At 37.7% G+C, this 20,269-nt stretch overlaps 2 protein-coding genes across 10 annotated transcripts; both read left to right on the plus strand.

Annotated features, from left to right (window-relative positions):
• Nucleotides 1-5,170, plus strand: LOC128230530 (heat shock 70 kDa protein 12B-like). 4 transcript variants are annotated; one of them, XM_052942873.1, is made up of 6 exons: nt 1-83; nt 263-657; nt 2,439-2,657; nt 3,110-3,245; nt 3,648-3,778; nt 4,014-5,170. In XM_052942873.1, the coding sequence occupies exons 2-6, from the start codon at nt 349-351 to the stop codon at nt 4,929-4,931; spliced, it is 1,713 nt and encodes a 570-aa protein (XP_052798833.1). In that variant the 5' UTR covers nt 1-83; nt 263-348; the 3' UTR covers nt 4,932-5,170. The 4 variants fall into 4 exon arrangements, with proteins under 4 accessions (XP_052798833.1, XP_052798835.1, XP_052798834.1 ...); XM_052942875.1 differs by having other exon boundaries at nt 43-87; XM_052942874.1 differs by having other exon boundaries at nt 50-102.
• Nucleotides 5,171-5,281: 111 nt separating this feature from the next.
• On the plus strand, nt 5,282-11,942 carry LOC128230532 (uncharacterized). Of its 6 annotated transcripts, none has more exons than XM_052942878.1 (7): nt 5,282-5,314; nt 5,798-5,901; nt 9,997-10,105; nt 10,328-10,437; nt 10,752-10,837; nt 11,112-11,261; nt 11,463-11,942. In XM_052942878.1, the coding sequence occupies exons 1-7, from the start codon at nt 5,291-5,293 to the stop codon at nt 11,576-11,578; spliced, it is 699 nt and encodes a 232-aa protein (XP_052798838.1). In that variant the 5' UTR covers nt 5,282-5,290; the 3' UTR covers nt 11,579-11,942. The 6 variants fall into 6 exon arrangements, with proteins under 6 accessions (XP_052798838.1, XP_052798839.1, XP_052798840.1 ...); XM_052942879.1 differs by lacking the exon at nt 5,282-5,314 and adding an exon at nt 5,366-5,568; XM_052942880.1 differs by lacking the exon at nt 5,282-5,314 and adding an exon at nt 5,555-5,568 and having other exon boundaries at nt 5,801-5,901.
• Nucleotides 11,943-20,269: the final 8,327 nt, after the last annotated feature.

Genomic DNA, 20,269 nt, shown 5'->3' on the forward strand with positions numbered 1-20,269 from the left:
TTATCATCGGGTTGATCACATTTCTATATTTGTCACCGTCTAGGGTGTGTGTCTGTGCCTGTCATTGGATATCATTTTCTATTGCAAGTATCAATGGAATAGGTTTATATAGCATTTCTATTTTAATATCATTAAAGTACAAATTGTGTGTAACCTTAATACTAGTGGTTCAATTTAGTGTTCATCATTATATTAATGCTTGAGTGAGACATTAATGGTGAACGCATGGTTTTGAAATTTGTATATGGTTCTTCTATTATAGTTATTCGTTGCTTGTGCGAGAACCATTGCTTACGTGAGCATCGGCTGATCACTTACTATATGTCAGTGTATCACGTGTAAGCGGATATGACTCGAGCGGAGTCTATGTGCCCGAGGTTGGTCGTAGCCGCCATGGACTTCGGGACTACATTCAGCGGCTACGCGTTCTCCTTCCGTAGTAATCCGCTCGACATCCACACCAACCCTAACTGGGTGGCGGGCTGCGCCCAGCTCATATCCAACAAAAACCAAACATGCGTCCTGCTGAAGCCTAACAAGGAGTTTGCGGCGTTCGGGTTCGCAGCGGAGAGCCGCTATATGGACCTTGCCGAGGACGACGAGCACCGAGACTACTACATGTTTCGAAGGTTCAAGATGAAACTCTATGAAACAAAGGTTGGTCTCCACGATCACTTATGTCTCCATGTGTATTACCCGCCCATGCATAGCTAGATGTTTACAAGCCATTGCACACAGCAAGTTCCAAGTCATACCAATATCAGCGAACAAGCTGTGTGAAGTTAACTAAACATACGACATTTGACATAAGACATTAAACAAAATATTGCACGACATTGGTCATTGGACATTCAAGAACTGTTGTTGTGCTGGCATTTGACATATGAAAACGAAAGTCGTGCTGGCACGACATTGCATGGTTATTCATAAATGAAAGTCATGCTGGCACGACATTGAACATTCAAAAACGAAAGTCATGCTGGCAAGACATTGGACATTCAAAAACGAAAGTCTAGCTGACACGACATTGAACATTCAAATACGAAAGTCACGCTGGCACGACATTGGACATTCAAAAACGGAATTCGTGCTGGCACGACATTGGACATTCAAAAACGAAAGTCGTGCTTGCACGACATTGGACATTCAAAAATGAATGTCGTGCTGTCACAACATTTGACATTTAAAAACTAAAGTCATGCTGACACGACATTTGGCATTCAAAAATATTAACTATAGCTCGAAATAAGTAAGGTAATATTAAAAACAACAACATAGTTTTTGCTCATATAATTCAAATAACTTTTCACATTTTTATTACGATATTATTTGAAATGTTTACCTTTGATTCTTCTTATGCAGTTTGGAATTTAGAATTTTGCTTTCGTCCCTAGGTTCCAAAACCCTGCAATTATAAACAAATAAACCAAACACCTTAGGCAATTACTCCCATTTATATCTTAGTTTTGATTATTGAGTAGTTATCTTCGTTATCTTACCTTGCAAGTATAGGTGTATTTATCCCTCGAATTTAAAATCACCAGTTCATTTGTTGTGTATGTTTATATTTTTCCATTGTTGTGCATATAGAAACATGCATTATTTGACATGTATATTGTACTTTGGTACCAACTAAACCTGCTCTATATATGTTATGCTCTCCATATATGGAGGAAATAAAAGATCTATACATGACCGTGGACATTTAAAAAAGAAAGTCGTGTGGGCACTACATAGGACTTTGACATTCAAAAACGAAAGTTATGCTGGCACCACATAAGGCATTCGAAAATGAATGTCGTGCTTGCACAACATTGGGTATTAAATATCATTGCTGACATGACATTAGATTTTCAAATATTAATGTCGTGCTGGCTCAACATTGGACATTCAAAAAACGAATGTAGTTCTGGCACGACATTTGATTTCCAAATTGAAAGCCGTGCTGGCACGACATTGGACATTCAAAATTAAAATTCATGCAGGCACAACAATTGACATAGGATATTTAAAATCGAAAGTCATTCTTGAACGATATAGGACATTTGACATTCCAAAATGAATGTCGTGCTACCTCAACATTGGACAATGCTGGACATTGGGCAATCAAATTGAAAGTCGTGCTGGCACAAATTTGGACTAGCGCATTCAGGATTGAATGACGTGCTGGTACGACATTGGACATTGTCCTTTTTGAATGTCCAATGTCGTGCCAGCACGACATTCATTTTGGAATGTACACTGTCGTTTGTTTAGCTAACTTCATACTTCAAAGAAAATGACCTGATGGGTAGCAGACCACGAGCTCTCGGGTTGGAGCCTGAGGACATTTACAAACCTCATATATCACAAGACTCACGCGTTATGTAAGGGATAATGGGTGTACTCTTTTGAAGAAAATTAAAGTGTTTCAATAACCGGTTTTTTACCTGCCACAGAAGCTGGACATGCACTCGACTATTGAGGACGTGACGGGGAAGGCGCTGCCAGCTGTGGACATATTTGCGCACGCCATCCGCTATCTGCGTGATCATATGCTCAACACGCTCCAGACGTGCGTCACCGGTATCCAACCAGACGACATCCTGTACGTTCTCACAGTGCCCGCCATCTGGGACGAGCGCGCTAAGCAGTTCATGCGCAAAGCCGCCAACAAGGTTTAACACTACTAAGTAATGTGTCCCTTATTTTAGGTATGGCAACGAGTACCCGAGTTTTCGAGTACTCGATTGATCGTCTGAATTCTAATTTACTACTCGAGTACTCGAGTATTATTTTTAATTTTACTTAAAGCACGATATGAAGACATACCAGTACTGGCGCGTTGCCAACAAGAAACAATGTACGGACCCTCTCATCCCCGCTTGGTACATTATTGACACTATCAAAATGTATGGCAGTTGTTGTGAGATTATATAAACTGTCAACTAAGGGCCACAATTTGCGCTGATGTAGGTTATTTTTAAACAAACTTCACTGTATGTCTAAAATAACATTTAACATTTATAAACATTTTCATCATAACTATATGTATATCATCTGTACAAAGATAACTCTGTGGCAGCTAAAGATCTACAACGCCATCTGTACATAACATTCTCCATTTCAGGCGGGAATTCCCAACGACCAGTTGCGGATCGCCCTGGAACCAGAAGCAGCCTCTGTTTGGTGCCAGGTGTGCACAGACGATAAGATCACGAAGTTGTCAGACGCGGGAACCAAATACATGGTCGTGGATCTTGGAGGTACCAGCAGCCCTTTACCTGCATGAACATTCCGTCTTAATTCATACGCCCATTGCTACTCAGTACGGGCGTATGGGCGAGCTCTTATGCGATGACAGCTCTCTCAGTAAAATCAAGGTTTCTTTAAAACCTTGGGTATGTTGCTAGTTTGGTATTGTACTATTTACTTTTCGTGTGAAAACCAAGTTGCTATTAAAAAAAGGCTGTGTCTATCAACACAGTACTAAGGTCAAAGTGATTTGAAACACGTCTACACTCTCAAATGTTAAACAGTTCACGTAGATCTCCACAATTCTTGTTTCAAAGGTCGCTTTAATTATATGTCAAGGCTGAGGTTACTTCTTTCTTAACCAGTACTTTATATGTGGGATAACCTACCTGTTTTTACGTTGTTGTTTACAGGCGGGACTGCGGACATTACGGTGCACGAGAAGCTTGTCGATGGAAGGCTGCGGGAGCTGCACCGCGCGAGTGGTGGGGAATGGGGCGGCAACCGTGTGGAACAGTCATACATAGACTGTCTCACCGCTATGGTCGGTGTTTAAATACTTTTCAGTTAAAATGAAGAAATGATACTTAAACTATGGTAGAAGAAGGGAATTCTGCGACAGTGCCAAGTCTGAAGCTTGACTGAAAATTAAATTCAAACCTTATGTGATAATTTGTTTTGTATTTTTCGATTAGGTCTTAATTTGTTAATAGCATTATCACTGGTGTGAATATGTTTTACTATTCAAACGTGTACACAATTCTTTGATGCTTGTGCAGGTGGGACATGAAGTGATGGATGAGTTCCGGCGGGAACACACGGGCGACTACATGACGCTCCTTATGGACCTGGAGACCAAGAAGCGGACAGTCACCGCAAGCCTAGAGGGCAAAGTCACGCTAACCGTGCCCTTGACCTTCTCGGAGTGCTGCCATAAACACGACATCAATATTCAGGACAGGATCAACAAATCTCCATTTAAGGACAAGATGAAGTGGACTAGAGATAGATTCCGGATCGATAAAACGGTGGCTAAATCCCTGATTGACATTCCGTTGCGACCACTCATGCACCATATTGACGGAATGTTCAAAGAACCATCGCTAAAAGATGTCAACGCAATATTGTTGGTCGGTGGTTTTGCTGAAAGCGAGATTGTTCAGGCGGAGTTTAAAAAGATGTTTCCTGATAAAATCCTTATGATTCCGAAAGACGCCAGCCTTGCAGTGCTTAAGGGAGCCGTTCGATTTGGCCACATGCCTGACGTCATCTCGAACCGTATCGCGCGCTATTCGTTTGGTCGTGAGGCGTGGCCAAAATTTGATGAGGGCGAACATGACCCCGGGCGGAAGACGAAATACTGCGGGAATGATGTGTGCCAGCAGTATTTTTGGAAGATGGTGGAGATCGGGGACGACCTGCCGCTCGGGAAGGAAGTGAGCGAGGAGATCCCAGGGCTATCCGCGGAACAGACCGGTGCCCACATCAAGGTGTTCTGCTCAGCGAGCACCGACACTAAATATGTCGACGAGGACACGTGCACTCAGCTGGGAGAGCTTATAGTCCCATTGCCAGACTCCAGCGATCCAAAGGACAAAAACATCAAAGTTTCCTTCATATTTGGTGACACGGAGCTGAAAGTCTGGGTTCAAATTATAAAGACTGGCGAAGAATTAGAAAGGAACGTTGATCTGTGATTTTCTACATACTGTTTGAATCAAATGTTTTTTTGTATATTTGGTATTTTTGTTATTTAATTTAAACATAATTGGACGCATTTGTGTGTGTGAATTGTATTATCGGTTGTGACATATCTTTGTTATACGTGCATGCATGTTTTGCTTATATGTAGCCTGTGAACATCTTACATGTATATACTGTTTATAAAGTATATTTATACGGGCTGTAAATAGCAATAAAATGGAAAGGCCATGAACTGTTTGAAGTTGTTGCCCAACGACGTTCTTTGGCTTATGTTGAAAGCCAAACTATAGCCACGCTACATAACACGCATGGTTGTGAAGGTGGCGTCTTTCACAGTGCGTCATGCCGAGGAATGAACATGTTGACGCTTAAGCATGTATACATGCAGCAGTATTGCTGCGCTTTATTGCTGTTGACATAACTCACACGCATGTGAACATGTCTTAAGAGTATAGCATGTAAACTGCAGCCGTCTATTGGATTTAAGTGGTTTTAATCGTTTAAAAAGATTAGCGCAATGAATAATTTAATCTGATACAAGATATAGGTTCTCTAGACAAGTGTAAATCATTAAAACAATAGATTAAAATATTACATATTGTATCAAGCTGCCCACTGAACTACTTTAGGGTATAAGTTTACATTTGATCTTGTTATATACATTTTGTCAGACGGTGAAAATTAGGGCACATTACAATATACAATTTTATGCGTGTCATAAGCACAGCCAAATAGCATTTATAGCAATATCAAAAAAAAGGATATATTTTAAGCGTTAAATGGTGGTTTTGCTATTGTATGGTGGATTTATAACTTTTAGTATTCAGTAAACTTTTCTTATACCAAATCTACCAAACAGCAGAAGGCAATGGCGACGCTACTTCCGCTAATTGACAGCGATCACCCGGAAATCTTGACCAGCGAGGACGTCCTTAAGGCCATCCGGCCGCTCAGCAAAACAAAGTAAGTCATCTCGCATTGTCAGACCAAGATTTGTAGTGGGTCTGTGCCCCGTCCAGTCAATGATAATCGTATGTGAACCATGTTATCAGGATTTTGTATTGAGATGTACCAGTGTGTACAATGGTTCAATAAAATGTTTTGTTATGTAAAGTTAGACAATAAGGATGAATTTAAAACCATTTAAACAATTGTAGTATCTGATCATTTGGTCATAAATAATTTAAGATTTAGATTTTAATTCCCCATTGGCATAATTATAAATAAATACTTATTTTCAGAGACAATATTGACACGGATTAAACAGACAGAAATAACTTAAACTCTTCAACAAGTTTAATGGGTTTTCTATAAGTTCGGCTGTCTGTCTGCCCATACTGACATAAACCCAATATATTTACTTATCGCCATGAATCTCACCCGATACTCCACAACGAGCCGCGCTTTTCAATGCTTTGTGTTATAAACATTAATTTAGTTTTGTTGAATTATTTGTAAATGCATGTATTTTCCGGTTGTCAATATACAGCGATAAACGATAAAGGAGAATGTTAATGCATTTGCTTTGACAAAGTTTCAATCAAGACAGCCCTGACTTCAGTGAAACAGTGGTCGATTAATGTGGAATTCATTGATACTGTTTGAGTGTGTTAAAAGAAATGTGAATCTATTTTGGATTTGCGTTAAATAAAATATTGAAAACTTGACAATGTTATGAGTATCACTCGTGGTTTTAATCAACAACGTTGACAGAGTTTGCCACTTGATGAACACACAGAGAAGTTCGAACGGACGTTGAGCTAAACAGGTGTTGACTTATTTCTGTTTAAAAGATAGAAGTGAATGGTAGTCATGGAGACGCTCAACACATTTCAACCTCGCACATTTACACCGGCATTTCTTGGAGGGGATACGGAAGGAGACAGATACCGGCCGCGCGCGTACACGCCAGCCCCCGGGGAGACGGCGGGCGGACAGACGGACGGGCAGAAGTTTGTGCCTCACACGTTCACCCCGGCGTACATATCGGAGGAACTAGATGAAATGTATGAGGAAGAAGAGCGACAGAGACCCTGGTAGGTACCCCATGTCTACTTGACCTGCAGACGTGATCAGCTAGTCCAATAGAGATCGAGGTGGTTTGTGATCGATGGTAACGACTACCTTTGCTAGGTATAAGTTATTTATCACTGTCCGGGTGCCTTGTTGTTACACCAGGATATGTATTGGTTCCCAGCAGAGGCACGTTGGTTTGCTGTTAGATCTATGTCGCGACGTCGCCGACATTTATGCAAACGATGTTATATCTTAAAAATATGCATGTGTAATTACTCATTATGTTTTTCTTGAGAGTAATAAGTAATATTAAAATGAACGGAACCTTAATACGTGAAAAGGGTAGACAAAATACTCTATTTAACTATGCTGATTATGGATGTGGTCATTCTTGAAACATAGGGACTGCTTTGGAGGTCCAATCGTTTATTACGTTATAGGTTAATAGCATTTGTCTAATCTCTGCATTTCAATCGGAACTGATCTGGGATTTGGACTTATAAGCTTAAGTTTGATATTTAATACTTTCTATCGCCAACACATTGTGTTACAGTACGAAAGACTCCCATAAGGAAATCCGTGGATTGCAAGAGCGACTCTTTTGTTTTTTTTTCATTAAGGTTGTAACGTGGATATCTGCTTTTAATGGAGAAACAGCACATGTAAGTGGACCTAAAACATTTATTTTACCGGATGATTTCGGTGAAGCGGTAGTTACTTTTCTCGCGTTTGCTAATTCGAAATATGCATTTTCCTTCTATAACGGACCAAATGAAAAATATCTCGTAACTAAGGATTTTATGTTTACTACCGAGGAGCAGTGCACGTTTCGGCACCAGATGAAGAAATACGCACCGCCATCATAGGCAGCCAATGGGGAATACATCAGTCAGGATGGACTAACACTAGAAGCTCATACAGTGACAATTCATTAAGGTTCTTCGAGCAAGCAGTAGTCATGTAAAAAGCAGAATAGAAGATGATACTAGGATGTCCGGTGCGGCCATGTCCTTGCTCGGTTTGCAGCGCCGGTCCATTGCCTGGGTTTTGTCAAACTAAACCAGTTCAGAGCAAAACAAGTTATCTGTCCAGACATCGTGCTTATTCTATAACGGAACTGAACGCAGGACCACCTATAGCAGAAACCTTTCGGGGTAAAACGTAGAACACAATGTAACACCAGAAAGTGGCGTTTGATCTGTTGATAGGTTCGTAAAAGAATAGTAGATGGCTTAACTTAAACTTACTAAATAATATTAAATAAAACAGTTGGTTGTACATTACATTATGGAGAAAAAAACCCAAAAGGGACCGGAAGACAAACTTATATTTTATAACGATTGAAACAATTATAACATTATGTCCATTGCTCTAGTTGGCACTATGTAACCCGATAGTTGTGGAGTTGTGGTCTGCGGGGAACGGGAATAACAGGACGAAACCAACATGCTCGGCTTGGTGACCACAAGCCAAACTCACGTACGACCAGGTAGGATATCGAACCTGACTTGGCGAGAAGCGAGTTGGCTTACCACTGCGCTAACCGGACAACCAAATACAGCATTTACTTTTATATTAAAAACAAATGATGCTTGTTTTGTATCAGTGTATGTTATATTTGTAATTTCATCAGGCAAAGATATATTGAAAACATCACACGTATCACTTGAATATATCTGCTGATTACTCCAGTGCTGTGTTAATTGCAGACAAGAAAGACAGAGAATCATTCATAAAATATTAACGCCCCAGCCGTCCTCTTATTGTCTTCAGTACTTTACACCAGCGCAGAGTCTTTGTGTAACAAATAAACGCGCTTCCACCCTTGTTTTATAGAGCTAAACAACCTATCTGTCGTATCTCGATATGTCGAATTGTCTCATCGTATTGACGCCCGTGATTAAGCGATAGCTACCAGGCTTGGTTACCAGAGAACGGGCACCTCGAACAGCGCCGATACAAAGGACTTGATCCTTTAAATTGTTTAAGATGTGACAAGCCATCTACACATTGATTAAACATACAAATATTTTTACTGACACTAAAACGCTCGCAACATGTGCAATATTGGACACTTATCATTTGGAATAGATGTGCAATAACAGAACAGCATATGAAAAATGATATTCAAAACCGGATATTGAATCTCACGTGTTACGATCAAGATGCCGGCGAAATGGGTGTCGGACAACATCCTGAAGAAGCACATTTGGCTGGGCGAGATCGAGATCCCGCGGAATGCGGACGGCACCCCTAAGTACACGTTCGAACACCTGAAGCACCCCCTGGACTCCCCCTGGAACCTGCCGGATCCTCGGGAGTCACTCTGGGTCACGGTCCCCACGGACGATGAGCTCTTCAAGATTGCCCACTACATGGATAGGAATAAAAGCTATAGGTGCATGTGTGGTGATATTTGCGAGTGGTTGTGGAGTCAGTTTCGAGTGTTTGTATATGTACTTGTAAATGTTTGATATTGTTATAGAATATATGCAAAGCTTGTTAAGTGGTGCAATTGCTACGTCGTTTTATGTCCATCACGTCCTAATACGTATGCCGTCATTTCAAATGTGGTTTTGAGGACATGATGTCACAAACGTGACGTTATTTCTAAGCGATCGAATTGAAATAGTTGACGTCATTTCTTAGGAAACGTCATTTCCATTTAGAAGTGTTTAGAAGTGTTAGGTGTAATTTGTTGAATCAAATAGATTATCTGGGCGCGTGTATTTCCACGTCCACGACGCAGAATTTTCCTCCTCTGCGGGGCCCGAGGGTCCAGTGCTTCACCATGTACTCTCCGAATACCGAACAGAAACCGGTGTATTAAATCTATTGTCTGTGGTTTTTGGGATATATATATGTTCCTAGACTCATAATTTTTATGTTCTTAGTGTATGTCTGCTTTGTGACTGATTCTTTTATAAGAGTCAGTGAATGGCTAGTTGTTCGTGGATCAGTTGTTTAACGTTTTACAAAGTGGCACGGTGTTTATTGGATTTATTACCAGTAGTCATTTCTATCATCACGTGTCTGTTTCAGGACGACGTACGGGAAGATGAACGAGTGGACGAAGGCGTCGGGCGGCCGGGACATGCGTACTGGCGTCCCCGTCACGCGCTCAGACGGAAACTGGAGGAAGCAAGCTACGGTAAAAACTGTTTCTCTTTATTCCAAAACTGCCAATATAAGAAAGCAAGTCCAACCTTTAGTAATCTTATAACAAGGGTATATAAATATACTACCTTTTCAATGGCATTAACCACTGGCATTGATGTATTTATTTACCCTATACGCTAGATGTGTTAATTAACAACATACTTATAGTGTTCATAGCTTTATTAATTAGTTAATTTATTTTATATCGCTGTAGGAAAACGGGTTAAGACCGAACAACGACAACTTCAATGTTCGTTTTCGAGAGTCGTACGCAGACCTGACCAATCAGATCGCCTACCGCTTCCCCAATCCAGGACTGCCTAGGTAACGTCGCTTGTTAAGTATGCAAGATGTCTCAGTCTTAGCCCACTTAAAAATTAGTTGCCCATCTTTTGAAAATAGAGTAATCATTCTCCCTCCCCAAATCAGGTCAAAAACATCATATCAAGTGATCTAAAAGCAGCCAGACGCACATAGTGTCATGAATATACTAGTAGGAAGTGAAAACATTATTTTGTTTTAGTGCTAGCAGAACAATAGCTCCTTGGTTTAACATTAACGGTTAGGTCATGCACTCTTTCTCTCTTACAACAACTTAATGCACACGTATGAAATTATCTGAGTGTTACTTGTTACAGGTTGCGACAGGGCAGTATTGGAGGAAGCTGGCGGCACATCAAGGAGGTACTGGGGCACGGAGGCAGCCGAGTATGCTACGTGGACGGTCAGTGCCCACATCAATTGTTCATTAATTATATTCTTTAGTAGCACCGCTAATAAAGTCGTATTTGACATTCTTTACGGCTTTCTCCTTCCCTTGATGCGTTTCTTGTGTACAGTATTCTGTTCTATAGCATTTAAGTGGACAATCGAAGGTGATCTTCAAACGTCCTGCCGAAGCTTCTCAACTAATAGTGTTTGAATCTTCTTATACTGTGTAATTTCTGTTTACTGGACGAAAATGTAAATGTATTAACTGTTTTCTACCCATTATGCAGGATTGGTTGCTAAATACGATGAGGAGCAATTTAACCAGGATCTGGCGAACCAGTCGACATACCGTCCGCACCTCCGCCGTCAAGTGTACTCCCCCAACAGGGGCATCGACTTTCGGTCAATTAGGCAAGCGCCAAAGGAGGAAATACACTGTGCGTACTGAGAGTGTTCACTAGTGTGTTTTTTTAAGTTGCCTCCATCTTTTGTTGAAAACAGTAACAGTTGAGTGTGAAATGTACCAAGAACATTTTAACAGCAGTAACAAATATCGTGTGCTTGTCTGCATTGCATAAACAAAGTAAATTCTTACACGTTTTTACCAAAACTTACCCAATGCTTGTTTCACCTTCCAGTGCCCGCTGTCGAGGAGCTGCCGATGTTGAGCGCCAGCGAGAAGGCCCGGAAGATGGCCATACAGAGTCCCAACAAACACAAGGGCATTTACGCATATAACAAGACGCCTGTGTAACCCCCCAGGCCGCCCCACCCTCCTATGTTGTTCTCTTTTTGTCATAGACACACATTAATCAGTATTATAAAAATTAAGTTCATCCAAAATGTCAAATGTTACTTTGAATACAACTGTGTTTACACAAAGACTATTTATTTGAGTTGATATTTCTGAAATTAAATATAGATTTCTTACAAATTTGCATTTTCACCAAAATATTGCCAGAGGTAACGACCTTCTAATCACTCCCCTGCCAAACCGGCGTTCAGCTGTGATCCCACTGTCAGTATTATTGTTGTTATTTTTTATTTAGTTTATTAGATAGATTACGCGTATAATTCTTGTTGATTGATAAAAATATATTTCTAATAAATGAGTATACAGAAAATCGTTTTGTTTTTATCGTTTAATCATGTGCATATAGGATCACGTCCACAAAAGTTGTCCGTTCTCTAACTTTGGCGTATGAACACCAATTATCACCAAACTTTATCACCACGAGTGTGGGGTAAAGTTGTCGGGCAAGTTCTGTAAATAACCGGAAAGTTCAATATATGTATAGGGATTTAGCAGTGTCCGTTGTTAAGGGTACACCAATTGTTTTCACATTTGTTTATGTTTATGGGCTAAAATATATCGAGCAAAATAAATACGTAGACCTTATATGCCTAGACATGCTAGAGTTATTGTCCATGATTAGACAAAAATAAAGACAGTGTCTTTTCTCGAACGACAGTTAATGTACATCACCCGTCAACAAACTTGGTCACCATGTTTTAGGCAAAATATCTTTAGTTTAATAACTTGCCGGAAACTCCATGACATTCCAGATTTGTTGCCCTTTAACTGATCAAAAAGTAAGCCGACTGACAGTATTTGCCGGTACTTCTTGGCATGAATGTACAGTATCCACTCTCCAAGTTGCAACTTGGGCAAATGCAGACCAATTATAGAGGAACTTTTTCACCATGATTATTGGTAAACAATGTAAATATATCGTACGTATATCAATAACTTCCTGGAAACTTTATATGCTTTCAGCTCGACTGTTTGGCCTCCGACATCTAAAACCGTGGCAAATCAAGACATGTGTAGCAAACCAGTATTGCAGAACTCAGATTTAAAGCCGGTGTGGTCAATGCATGTGTGGAACTACACATGCATACTGATTGAAACATATGTGTTTTCGTTTATTCGGTATATATATATATATATATATATATATATATATATATATATATATATATATATATATATATAGTCATGGTATTGACTCAGTGTATATAATTATGGTCTTGACTCATGAACAGTCTCGGTGTATATAATTATGGTCCTGACTCATGAACAGTCTCGGTGTATATAATTATGGTCCTGTCTCATGAACAGTCTCGGTGTATATAATTGTGGTCCTGACTCATGAACTGTCTCGGTGTATATAATTGTGGTCCTGACTCATGAACAGTGTCGGTGTATATAATTATGGTCCTGACTCATGAACAGTCCCGGTGTATATAAGTATGGTCCTGACTCATGAACAGTCCCGGTGTATATAATTATGGTCCTGACCCATACCCAGTCTCGGTGTATATTATTATGGTCCTGACCCATGAACAGTCTCGGTGTATATAATTATGGTCCTGACTCATGAACAGTCTCGGTGTATATAATTATGGTCTTGACTCATGAACAGTCTCGGTGTATATAATTATGTTCCTGACCCATGACCAGTCTCGGTGTATATAATTATGGTCCTGACTCATGAACAGTCTCGGTGTATATAATTGTGGTCCTGACTCATGAACAGTGTCGGTGTATATAATTATGGTCTTGACTCATGACCAGTCTCGGTGTATATTATTATGGTCCTGACTCATGAACAGTCTCGGTGTATATAATTATGGTCCTGACTCATGAACAGTCCCGGTGTATATAATTATGGTCTTGACTCATGAACAGTCCCGGTGTATATAATTATGGTCCTGACTCATGAACAGTCTCGGTATATATAATTATGGTCCTGACTCATGACCAGTCTCGGTGTATATAATTATGGTCCTGACTCATGAACAGTCTCGGTGTATATAATTATGTTCCTGACTCATGAACAGTCTCAGTGTATATAATTATGGTCTAGCCACAATAATGCGCTTTTAGGGAACGTTTTTTAACATTTGGATATTTATTGTGTTCCCTATGCCAACACAAAAAATATCAAAGACTCTGAAGCGGCTGTTTATATGGACTAAATTATGGTCTTGACCCATGACCAGTCTCGGTGTATATAATTATGGTCCTGACTCATGAACAGTCTCGGTGTATATAATTATGGTCCTGACTCATGAACAGTCCCGGTGTATATAATTATGGTCCTGACTCATGAACAGTCTCGGTGTATATTATTATGGTCCTGACTCATGAACAGTCTCGGTGTATATAATTATGGTCCTGACTCATGAACAGTCCCGGTGTATATAATTATGGTCCTGACTCATGAACAGTCTCGGTGTATATAATTATGGTCCTGACTCATGAACAGTCTCGGTGTATATTATTATGGTCCTGACTCATGAACAGTCTCGGTGTATATAATTATGGACCTGGCTCATGAACATTTCACGTCTGATTCAGACTCAAGCTCTCGGGAAAGCACAGTTGAAATGAAATTAAAATGCCGATTTGAGTCTTTAGTGTGAACTCAGACTTTAGACCGTCACAAACATAGGCTTTGGCATAAGAACATTGTAGATGCTAACAATCAAACCACACTCGCCAGGGGAGTTCACTGCGTATGTTTTGGGGCGATACTATTTCCCGGTTCGGGGTGATCGAGAAGGTGTGAATGACCGCAGGGGCTAATAGGATTACAGATGATTACAGTTGATTAAAAAATAAGATATTTCATGATAATTATGTCACCATTTATTTCATATTTTGTATCAATTAAACAAATAATAAATTAATGCAAAGATAAAAACATGAAATATGCACATGTTCTAAAATTAATGTCATGAATAACAAGCACATTGTGTGTGTCTTATTTTTTATATTAAATTCAGTTATAAGTAAACTATTGATAATAGTAATACAAAAAGCAACAATGCATGACTACATGTAAATCATATTTGTAAGTTAACTCAGTTCTACAGAAATTCTATTATTTTCTTTTGTTTAACTATTGATTTTGTTGCGGCAGATGCACTGCCAGGACCAGTTTTCTTGTGTATTTCTGCCAACTGATCGTCTATTTCTAATTTTTATGCCGATGCATTTCATGTGGAATCTTTTCCTACATGTTCTATTTTCGCAAATAACTAAACTATCGACGAATTATGGCATTTCACATCAACAGATTGTTTTTCATTTTAAAGTCTTAGGGATCGCGACTTCTTTTCAATTTCTTTATGAAACGGATTTTTTTTATTTTCTAGACAGCAGGCTAGATGTTCCCTCATTTCACTTACAACGAAATTGACATTTGGTTTTACATAGCCATTCTTTAAACAAAATTCCACAGCATTAGCAATTGCAAAGACACCACAGGCATGAACATTTGGTTGTTGTAGACCTCATGGAACTTTATAAGCTGAGAATTTGTTACTTTTTATAAATTAGGAGCATCGTCGTTCCACCGATCATGACGACATTTAATAAAGATCCTTGTATCTTTTTTTATTTTATGAACTCTTCATAACAGGTTTATGACGATACACGATATACCATGAAAGGTGTAAATGCATTATCATGACAACGCGTGTCAGAGAATAGCGAATGTCCCTCGTTATGGACATGATAAACGGATTAGCCAGTCTTATTACATACGCACGGCTACTGTTCATACCCTTAAAATAGTGTTGTTTATTATAAAGGCAATTTTATAGAATAAATGATTGTTCTGCAAAGGCTCTAATAAAGTTAAGAAATAAAACGATAATAACATATAACCAAATTCAAAAATAAATAAAACAAATCAGCATCAGATTTCTTAAACAGCCGTAGAGATTTATTGCGAACTTCAAGTTGACAAATAAAATATATTCGGCTAAAGTTGTGTAATAATGACGAAGGTATTCAAATGTATTCAATGTTAGCGAATAGCACAAAAATTATAAACGAAAAATGGAGACGTAATGTGTTGATTACTTAAGAATGGCGCAACTTCAAATAAACACTCGTAATCAACATAATAACTTCAATAACATAATAGGATGTTATAACATTGCAACTATTAGCTCCAAAAATGTGTTCGTGTACTTTTTCTCCGGGCCATTCAATGATTTACTTGTTTACATCATGCTATGAACATTGTATAATGTTCTACGCAATAAACATATCTATCGTATCGACATGAGTCGGATATGCAAACATGGAATTTTTCAATTGTAACGGGGGGGGGGGGGGGGGGTAAACAAAAGAGGAAGAACAATAAACAACTTTGACATAACGTAAATTAAAAGGTGCAATTCTTAGTTACTTCATACTCTAGCCACCCTCAATCTTTAATGCAAAAACCATGAACATTTTTATTGCCATCACATCTTTCTCTACACCTTTAACACCAATTGTATAATTAATTAAGACATAAAATAAATTGCATAATTTTAGAAATAGTGTTTATATATTTTATGACATGTTGTTACATATAAAAACAAGTAAAATTGTCAAATTAGTGTAACAAACAATCCGTTGCCTGGGGCCGTAAGTTATGATCCGGGAATTATGAGACCGGATGCGACCGGATTTTACGAGGAGAGACCGGAAAAAGTATCGCCCTATGTGTTTTGCATTCGGAACTCCTCGGCCATTTTATCCAAGTTCAAGTTCAAGTTTTTATTCGTCAAGGCATATACTATGCATGTGACATAACAAAACAATGAAACACATATTAATTAACATCAAATAAAACAGTGAACAAACATGTCAAACACAAGAAAAAAAAAAAAAATTTCTAAACAACATCAGTGAAGATATGAAGTAATAAGGCACACTGGAATGGTATTGTTATTATCAATAGATCTTTGGTTAATCGGGGTATGGAGAGTGAGTCATCTGAATTTCAGTAAGATGATTTTACAGAACAATGTCAACTTAATTAATTTAGGTTTATTGTTACAGTTCATAAGTTCATCTAATTTAAAAGAGTTAGGGTGACGAATGTAATAAGGAACAATAAGTTTTTTACGTATGATTGAAAAATGATTACATTCAAGTAAGTAGTGAAATTCATCACCAATAACATTCTTAGTACATAACTGACATAATCTTTGATTTCTCTCAATGTTCAAATGCCTGCCTTTTTCAATTGGCAAAGAATGGTTTGTGGTCCTAAACTTACAAAGTAGGTTACAAAGGTTACTAGGTAACAAGTCAAGATAATCTTCAAAACAATGATTACTTTTAAACATTTTATGTATACAAGACATCTGGAAGAGCTATCAACAGTACTAGTCCAGTTTGATAAGAATTGGTCATACAGTCTACTTTTAACAATTGACTTAAAATTAACAGAACTAACGACTGTTTGACTTCTAAAATAATCAGACAAACCAAGTTCATTTAAGGTATTGTTAACAAAAGATAACCATGGAGAAACAATAACATTACTATTATGTAGATTTAGAACCGTATTATATAGTAACTTAGATATTTTACAATCTTTTTCGTTCACTATCTTACTCCAATAACATAAAACTCTCGATTTAATTTGTAAAGCTATGGGTTTTACACCAAGTTCACCATACACCATGCAGCTAGGGGTGGAAGCCTTGAGATTGAGTATTAATTTGCAATATTTCAGCTGAAACTGTTCAATTATTTTGATATTTTCAAAACCCCATACTTCGCAAGGGTATAACAAAATTGGAGCAATCATAGAATCAAACAAATGTAACTGAACTGAAATGGGAAGATTGAGTTTTCGGGACTTTTGAATAAGTGAGAACATAGCTCTTCTAGCTTGTTCAACTAACCTTTTCTTCGTTAGCTTTACAAAAACTGCCATTATAATTAAAAAGTATTCCCAGATAAGAGAATTCTTCAACACACTGTAGTATTTTATTGTTATAGAAAAATACTACATTATTTTTAACTTTTGATTTACTAAACAGAACAACTTTTGTTTTATCCTCATTGACTTGCAAATCCCATAACGTACAGTAATCAAACATAGCATTTAAAGCATTTTGTAAGTCATGACTACTTTCAGCCAATAATACCGTGTCATCTGCATATAACAATATAAAAATTCTAAGATAAACTTCAACATCATCATCACTAAGGCATTCAAAAGTAACCTTAGACATAGTAGCCAATCCTTCAAACTTTGTAGACATAAATTGGGATAAAACATAACCTCTTCATAACAGGTTTATGACGATACACGATATACCATGAAAGGTGTAAATGCATTATCATGACAACGCGTGTCAGAGAATAGCGAATGTCCCTCGTTATGGACATGATAAACGGATTAGCCAGTCTTATTACATACGCACGGCTACTGTTCATACCCTTAAAATAGTGTTGTTTATTATAAAGGCAATTTTATAGAATAAATGATTGTTCTGCAAAGGCTCTAATAAAGTTAAGAAATAAAACGATAATAACATATAACCAAATTCAAAAATAAATAAAACAAATCAGCATCAGATTTCTTAAACAGCCGTAGAGATTTATTGCGAACTTCAAGTTGACAAATAAAATATATTCGGCTAAAGTTGTGTGATAATGACGAAGGTATTCAAATGTATTCAATGTTAGCGAATAGCACAAAAATTATAAACGAAAAATGGAGACGTAATGTGTTGATTACTTAAGAATGGCGCAACTTCAAATAAACACTCGTAATCAACATAATAACTTCAATAACATAATAGGATGTTATAACATTGCAACTATTAGCTCCAAAAATGTGTTCGTGTACTTTTTCTCCGGGCCATTCAATGATTTACTTGTTTACATCATGCTATGAACATTGTATAATGTTCTACGCAATAAACATATCTATCGTATCGACATGAGTCGGATATGCAAACATGGAATTTTTCAATTGTAACGGGGGGGGGGGGGGGGGGGGGGTAAACAAAAGAGGAAGAACAATAAACAACTTTGACATAACGTAAATTAAAAGGTGCAATTCTTAGTTACTTCATACTTTAGCCACCCTCAATCTTTAATGCAAAAACCATGAACATTTTTATTGCCATCACATCTTTCTCTACACCTTTAACAGCAATTGTATAATTAATTAAGACATAAAATAAATTGCATAATTTTAGAAATAGTGTTTATATATTTTATGACATGTTGTTACATATAAAAACAAGTAAAATTGTCAAATTAGTGTAACAAACAATCCGTTGCCTGGGGCCGTAAGTTATGATCCGGGAATTATGAGACCGGATGCGACCGGATTTTACGAGGAGAGACCGGAAAAAGTATCGCCCTATGTGTTTTGCATTCGGAACTCCTCGGCCATTTTATCCAAGTTCAAGTTCAAGTTTTTATTCGTCAAGGCATATACTATGCATGTGACATAACAAAACAATGAAACACATATTAATTAACATCAAATAAAACAGTGAACAAACATGTCAAACACAAGAAAAAAAAAAAAAAATTCTAAACAACATCAGTGAAGATATGAAGTAATAAGGCACAATGGAATGGTATTGTTATTATCAATAGATCTTTGGTTAATCGGGGTATGGAGAGTGAGTCATCTGAATTTCAGTAAGATGATTTTACAGAACAATGTCAACTTAATTAATTTAGGTTTATTGTTACAGTTCATAAGTTCATCTAATTTAAAAGAGTTAGGGTGACGAATGTAATAAGGAACAATAAGTTTTTTACGTATGATTGAAAAATGATTACATTCAAGTAAGTAGTGAAATTCATCACCAATAACATTCTTAGTACATAACTGACATAATCTTTGATTTCTCTCAATGTTCAAATGCCTGCCTTTTTCAATTGGCAAAGAATGGTTTGTGGTCCTAAACTTACAAAGTAGGTTACAAAGGTTACTAGGTAACAAGTCAAGATAATCTTCAAAACAATGATTACTTTTAAACATTTTATGTATACAAGACATCTGGAAGAGCTATCAACAGTACTAGTCCAGTTTGATAAGAATTGGTCATACAGTCTACTTTTAACAATTGACTTAAAATTAACAGAACTAACGACTGTTTGACTTCTAAAATAATCAGACAAACCAAGTTCATTTAAGGTATTGTTAACAAAAGATAACCATGGAGAAACAATAACATTACTATTATGTAGATTTAGAACCGTATTATATAGTAACTTAGATATTTTACAATCTTTTTCGTTCACTATCTTACTCCAATAACATAAAACTCTCGATTTAATTTGTAAAGCTATGGGTTTTACACCAAGTTCACCATACACCATGCAGCTAGGGGTGGAAGCCTTGAGATTGAGTATTAATTTGCAATATTTCAGCTGAAACTGTTCAATTATTTTGATATTTTCAAAACCCCATACTTCGCAAGGGTATAACAAAATTGGAGCAATCATAGAATCAAACAAATGTAACTGAACTGAAATGGGAAGATTGAGTTTTCGGGACTTTTGAATAAGTGAGAACATAGCTCTTCTAGCTTGTTCAACTAACCTTTTCTTCGTTAGCTTTACAAAAACTGCCATTATAATTAAAAAGTATTCCCAGATAAGAGAATTCTTCAA

The sequence above is a fragment of the Mya arenaria genome, chromosome 4 (genome assembly GCF_026914265.1).
Source record: "Mya arenaria isolate MELC-2E11 chromosome 4, ASM2691426v1".
NCBI lineage: Eukaryota > Metazoa > Mollusca > Bivalvia > Myida > Myidae > Mya > Mya arenaria.